Here is a 6,677-nt window from a genome sequence, read left to right on the forward strand (position 1 = left end):
GCCACAGATAAGCAACATTTCCATCACTGCAGAAAGACTTACTGCACTGCTCTAAGTCCTACATAAGAATAATGAACAAGTTCACCTGACCTGTTTGCAGTCCTTGACGTCTACATGCATTGATAGCTCTCAGGGTCATATATACCAGACCAAGTTCTGCTCACTTCAAGGTCATAACAGACTTTGCCCTTTATTTTCCCCAAAGCTCCCTAAACTTAAAAAAAAACAAAAAAAAAACAAAAAAAAAACAACGAAAGAAAGAAAAGGCCTGTTCTTAAGTGATGTAACATATGCCTCAGAGAGTTTCACTATATAAAGAGTGTTCTCTCTCTCCTCTTGGGAACTGAAGGACCCAGGTGCCCCCAAATAAAAGACTATTAAAAACAATTACAGTTCATAAAACAACAAGAACAGTATGACCAATGGAGAGCTTAGTTCAGAAGAACATCAACATTTTTCTTACTTTATAACCAAAACTGCAGCTGACAAACACGAAGACCCTCAAAAGGTATTCTTTGCCTAGAATACTTTTAAAAAACAAGTCATGGTTATTCTGGATAATTATAAATTCCTGCTTTGAAGGAACAAGACACATTGAAAAAAAATCAAAACCCTTAATTCAATAACAACTGAATGTCCAATCTCATTTCTTATTGCTGAGAGAATGACAGAAACCTCTTTTGTTGTTATTGTTGTTTTTGGCCACGTGGCATGTGCGATCTTAGTTCCCCAACCAGGGATCGAACCTGCTCCCCTGGCAGTAGAAGCATGGAGTCTTCAACCACTGGACCACCAGGAAAGTCCCCCGAAACCTCTTTTGATTTCATTCTTAGGCCTCTATTGCTTACTCATTGGATCATTTTCCAGAGGAAGGTGGCAGAAAGATCCAATCAAACAAACTGCTAGTTCCAAGCAGTGTTTTGAGTTTACTCCCAAGCCTATACAACTCTGAGTTAAGTCAAATGCATGCTTTGCACACCACTTTGGAAACCCAGCTGAACTCTAACTCAAGGTTTCTCAACAGCTGCACTACTGACATCTGGGCCAGATAATTCTTCATTGTGGGGGCAGTTCTGTGCATTGGAGGATGTTTAGCAGGTTTGCTGGCCTCTACCCACAAGATGTCAGTAACAGTGCTCCCCCTCCTCCCCAACCCAAATTGTGACAATCAAAATGTCCCCTGGGAGAGGCAAAATCGCTGCTGGTTGAGAACCACTGCTTTAACCTAAAGAGCATTCTTGATATCTCAACCCTAACTCCTCATATTCATTTGATGCTCCTTCAAGTCTGTGTTGAGACTTTGTCTCACAATCCAGCAAATATTTACAGAACCTCTAGGACACATCAAGGACTCTAGGAGAGAAACAGACAAGATAGATTCTGTCCCTACCCTTAAGCTGGTTTCTTGGGGGTACGTGCATAAAGAATTGTAATAGGGACTTCCCTGGTGGTCCAGTGGTTAGGACTCTGTGCTTCCACTGCAGGGGGTGAGGGTTCAATCCCTGGTCAGGGAACTAAGATCCCACATGCTGCACAGCGTGGCAAGAATTGCAATAAAAGACACCCAATTATATAAAGTTTTGAATTGTCGATTTTTCTTCCTGGGTACTCTCATCTTACCAAACTAAAAACCCCTAGACAGCAAAGACCATAACCTGCCCTAGAATACCAATACTTGATTAATGGCCAATAAAAATAAAAAATAAACTGTTCTGAACTTCATCATAACAAGGTGACAATTTCAGACAGACAGTAAAAACTCCACACCTCACTTGGGCAAATAAGTTAACTTCTCTCAGCTGTAGTTTGTTCTTCTGTAAAATGGGGAGGAAATGACTGTTGACAGGATTAAGTCAGATAATACAAGGAAATCTTTTTCCACATTCTGGCACAGAGTAAGCATTCAATTAATGTAAGTTATCATTACTATTATTTTATTAGCTATTTTATTAGCAACAAATCTTACCTCAAGGGGAAGAGCTTGCTCTGGGCTACAATAACAAACCCCTACATGACATAAAAGAAATCAACACTCACCCTGCTTTCTGAGGGCCAGAGGAAGAAAGTAATCATAAGTCTTTCCATCTACATCCTGGGAGGAAAATGTGAACGCAGGAACCAATTACAAGGTTTGTGGGTGGGGGGAGACACACCAGAGACAAACCCACTATCCTCCAATACATTCCTGGACTATTCTTAAGACCTTTCTGTTTAAAATGCTTGGGTATATTTGCCACAAGGATCTAAAGAGGAAGTAAAAAAAAAAAAAATCCTTAATTTATAAATATTAACACATGCAAGGGACAGATGTTTATGAGACTTTCTAAGTGTTCATTTGCTTAATCGTTCAGAAAGTATGCTTAAAATTTCTATTGTTACAATGTTAAATACATGCCAGTAATTCTGAATTTACTACAAAGCATAAGAAGGAAAAAAGACAACAATTGTTAGATATTTTAAAGTAAGAGAATATAAAGTCACATGAAAAAGCTGGGTGATTCAAACGTGTGTGTGTGTGTGTGTGTGTGTGTTTGACCCAAGCAGCATTAGGAAATGGGAGAGATTTAGGATAGAAGTAAAAGACGGGGAAAGTCACCATACCCGAAGATACACATCCAGGAACACCTCCTCTGACAGCACGTGGAGTTTCGGTGAGAAAAAACAGACCTCTTATTCTCATAATGGATAATACCAGTTTAGTGTGTACCGTGGCTTAGGCACCAAGTGCCTCATACATAGTGGTCCATGCAATCTTATAGTGCCCACATTTTATAGATGAGGAAACAAACACAGATTAGTGACTTGCCCAAGTAAATTAAAGATTCACACTCCAACCCAGGCATCATGGCACCACCTCCACCGCTATACGTCATGGTGTCTATTTTAATTTCAGAACTGGAAATTTAATTTTTACTTGCTACTTAGTGAGACCAGTACTCTCCCCCTACCTACCCTTCCGTATTTCAAATGAGCATCTTTTTAGTTGCATCCTGTGTGGTGATCATAAGGAGGTTTGGAAGGTAAAAGTGTAATCGCTGGACACTTTCGCCTTCCGACACTGACAATGAAGTAATCCACACGGAGGAACTAGCGTGGGTAGAAGTAAGACAGTCTCCGGAACAAGAGGAGGGTCCCGGAGAATGAGGGAGGTCGCCAAAGTTCCTATTTCGGCCCCGATTTCCTGCCTTGGCTCTGGCCGCTATGTTCATTCAAAAGACCCCAGAGCCCACCTATTTGCAACCGCGCTTTTCATCTCGCCCACTCTGAGAGGCGGAGAGGATGGATGCGAGGTGAGGCGCGGGGGCCTATATGCAGGGAGGCTAGAGCAAACGGGATTCTGGACAGATGAAGGCGAGGCTGCCTATTCGGATGGGGGCAGAGAGGCGCGTGGAAAGGCTGGGACCTGGGACAGAGGTGAGGATTGGGGTGGGGAGCCAGAAGCAGGGGCAGCGAGGCCGGTGGGGTCGGGGTCGGCAGCCAAGGAGAGATGGGCAGGCGTGCTGAAGCTGAAGAGGCGCCAGGGTCAGAGATGCCCTGTCACTATTATCCGGGCTGTTCTGAGAAAGGAAGCGGGGCAGGAACCAAGGCATTTCGAAACAGGAGTAGAAAATAATCTCGAGCGAAGACCAGGCCCGAAGGATGGCAGTGGCGGGGGCGGGAGTTGCGGCCCGGGGGAGCGGGGCCCGGACAGGAGCCAAGGCAGGGGCTCCGGGGCTCCGCGCGCGAAGGGGCTGCCCAGGCCGGTCCGCTCCTCCGGGCAGCGCGGGGCAGAGCGTGGCAGAGCCTCGCACCGAGGTGCGGGGCCCCGAGGCCGGCGGCACCCACCCGCCGGAGCCCGGCCTTGCGTACCTGAGGCGGCCGCCTGGCTCCCCTCCACTCCCGGGCCGTCCCCGACGCCGCGCGCCGGCCCTCGGCGGACTGCGGGGCTCCAGACGCCCGACCCCTCAGCCGCCCGCCGGTCCGACATCTGCAGCCCGCGCCCGCAGCGCCTCCGCAGCCTGCCGCAAGTGGCTCCGGAAAGAGCCGAAGGCCCAGCGCGCCGGGAAGAGCCGAGCGGAGCCTGCGGGCCGGAAGGGGCAGCGCGTCGGCCCCCGAGCGGTCGCGAGAGCTCTGGCTAGCGGAGGCCTGCGACGCGGGCTCGGGGAGGGTTACTGCGTGCTTATGGTCGCAGGTTTTTAAAAGTCAGTGCTTGAAAGAACAAACGAAACCTGGGGAAGATTCCGTGAGACCCGGCCGGAAGTCGTGGTATCCATAGACACGCTATCGGAAATTGGGGTTGCTAGGAGGCCTGGGCGCGTCGGCTAGTCTGCGTCACGGCTGAAGTCCCAGAAGATTACGATTCCGGCCCCGGTGAAGATGAAGACCTGCAGCCTGAGAGACCAAAACTTCAGTCTCTCAAGGTGACTGAAGATGTCGAACCAGGCAGCATGACAGAGGCAGTCCCGGAGCTGCCTGTAGAGACTGACCAAGAGCCACAACCAGAGACGGAAGAAGAGGGCTTCAAAGAGGAGACACCGGCGAGTGTAAGAATATACACCTACGCCTGAAACCCACCTGGACGTCCGAGGAAGAGGCTCCCCACAAGTCCAAGACAGACCTTTCTAGCGAGATTGAGCTAGGGATTCCCAAAAAGGTAAAGTCGGAGACATCCAGACAGATAGAAGTAGAGCTTTTCAAGGATTTGGAGGTCCCTGTGGACGAAAAGCGTGGGGAGCCAGAGGAGGAAGCCAAACCAGATGTTGCAGAGGATATACTCATAGAGGCAGCTAAGGAAACAGATCTAGAGCTACGAAAGGAAACTGAGTCTGAGGTTCCAGGGGCCACAATCAGTGAGACAAGATTAGAGTTACTAGAGGGGACCAAACCAGAGGTTTGGGAGGAGTCACTTAGAGAGCAATATGGAAAGACAGGTCTGGAACCTACAGAGCAGACCAAACCGGAATTTCCAAGTGAGAAACCAAGAAAATCAATTGAAGAGGCAGATCTGCAGCCACCAAAGATGACCACACCAGAGATTCCAGAGGAGACACAAAGTAAGTCACCTGAGGAGAAAAGGACAGAGCCACCTGGGCAGGCCAAACCAGAGTTTCCAGAAGAGGAACCAAGTATGTCTACTGAGGAAACACAAAGAAAGTCAACTGAAGAGAAAATTCCAGAGCCACTAGAAGAGATCAAATCAGAGTTTTCTGAGGAAAAATCAAGAAAACTAATTGAGGAGACAGTTCTAGAGCCATCAGGAAAGACCAAACCAGAAGTTCAAGAGGAGACACAAAGAAAGTCAACTGCAGAGAAAGTTCTAGAGCCACCAGAGGACACCAAACCCCCAGATCAAAAAGATAAGCAGAAAAAATCAACTGAGGAGACAGGTCTAGCACCATCACAGAAGTCCAGATCAGAGGAGACACTAAGAGAGTCAACTGAGGAGAAAGTTCCAGAGCCACCAGAACAGACTAAACCAGAGTTTCCAAAGAAAGAAACGAGAAAGTCAACTGAAGAAACAGGTCAGGTGCCACCACAGAAGATCATACCAGAGGTGCAAGAGAAGACACAAACAGAGCCAACTAAGAAGATAGATTCAGAGTTACCATATAAAGCCAAACCACTACTTAGAAGAGAGACACGTGTAGAATTTGCCAAGGATAGGCCAGAACCAATCAGGCTTACGCGTTCTGTAGACAGGGATGAGCCAGAGTACTCTGACTATCAAACAAGAAAGTTGTTAGTAAAAGAAACTAAAGATGTTTCAAAAGACTCTGTGTTAGAGTCTCTTCCAATAAGTGAAGTAGACTCAGTGAATACAGATTATGAGTTTTCTAAAGAACTCCAAAATCTGTTTCAGCCTTCTGATACCAATTATGAATACTACTCATATTTCTCTGAGTCTCAGAGGAATTTAAAAGAGTCCTCTAATGAAAAGAAAGATCTGTCCCCAGAGTCAATGACACTGGTATGTAAAGATAAAGAAACCCAGCCAAAAAAATGTACTGACCTACAATTTGAGTATCTTGAATGGAGCCCCGAGAAAGTTGCAGAGTGGATTTGCCAGCTAGGCTTCCCTCAATACAAGGTATACAAAAATAACATTTTTTGAAATCGTATACTCTCATTCCTCTACCTCTTATTCCTCTATCCTTACCTGAGCTTTTGCATCTTCACTAGAAGGAGTGTAGAAGAGGCATGGACTATGGTAGAGGTAACTTGGATTTTAATTTTGGCCTTTCCACTGATACATGCATATTTGTATATTGGGAGAGGAAGGAAAGATCACATTTGTTTGTTTATCCTATTCATCACAGTGATTATACTTCTCTGCAATCCTTGAATAAAGACTAAGAAATTTATGTAGGTTTCTTTTCATAGAAATCTGTATTTCTAAAAAGACTTCATCCAAGGTAGACTTTTTGGTACTTTGTTAGGCTTAGTAGCAATTCCTTTAACTTGAACTTGTACTATTAATCTTAGTGTCTGCCCCAAATGTGTTATATGTATCATGATCACCTAACAGTATTAATTTATATAGCCAATTAACCAAGGATAGTTTTCTTTTTAAAATAGGGTGAATCCTATTATTTCACTGCCAACTATGTTCCAAAAACAAAACAAGATCTGAAAGCTTTCGTACCACTGTACTTAAAAATGTAGTTGAGGCAAGAAAGAAGCACTGGTTGTATTGTGCC

The 6,677-nt window shown here is 45.7% G+C and overlaps 1 protein-coding gene across 5 annotated transcripts in view; it reads right to left on the bottom strand.

The window, feature by feature from the left end:
* TMED8 (transmembrane p24 trafficking protein family member 8) overlaps positions 1-4,238 on the bottom strand; it is a 30,844-nt gene extending 26,606 nt beyond the window's left edge. For 4 of the 5 annotated variants that reach the window (XR_009007526.1, XR_009007525.1, XR_009007524.1 and 1 more), the window contains exon 1: positions 3,850-4,238. Coding sequence is in view for 1 of the 5 variants with exons in the window: in XM_057543068.1 (XP_057399051.1) it covers positions 3,850-3,967 (118 nt within the window). In the remaining 4 variants the exon portion in view is untranslated. The remainder of the gene's footprint in view (positions 1-3,849) is intronic. The other variant, XM_057543069.1, reaches the window with a different exon arrangement.
* Positions 4,239-6,677: the final 2,439 nt, after the last annotated feature.

This window comes from Balaenoptera acutorostrata, chromosome 3, assembly GCF_949987535.1.
Source record: "Balaenoptera acutorostrata chromosome 3, mBalAcu1.1, whole genome shotgun sequence".
Lineage (NCBI taxonomy): Eukaryota > Metazoa > Chordata > Mammalia > Artiodactyla > Balaenopteridae > Balaenoptera > Balaenoptera acutorostrata.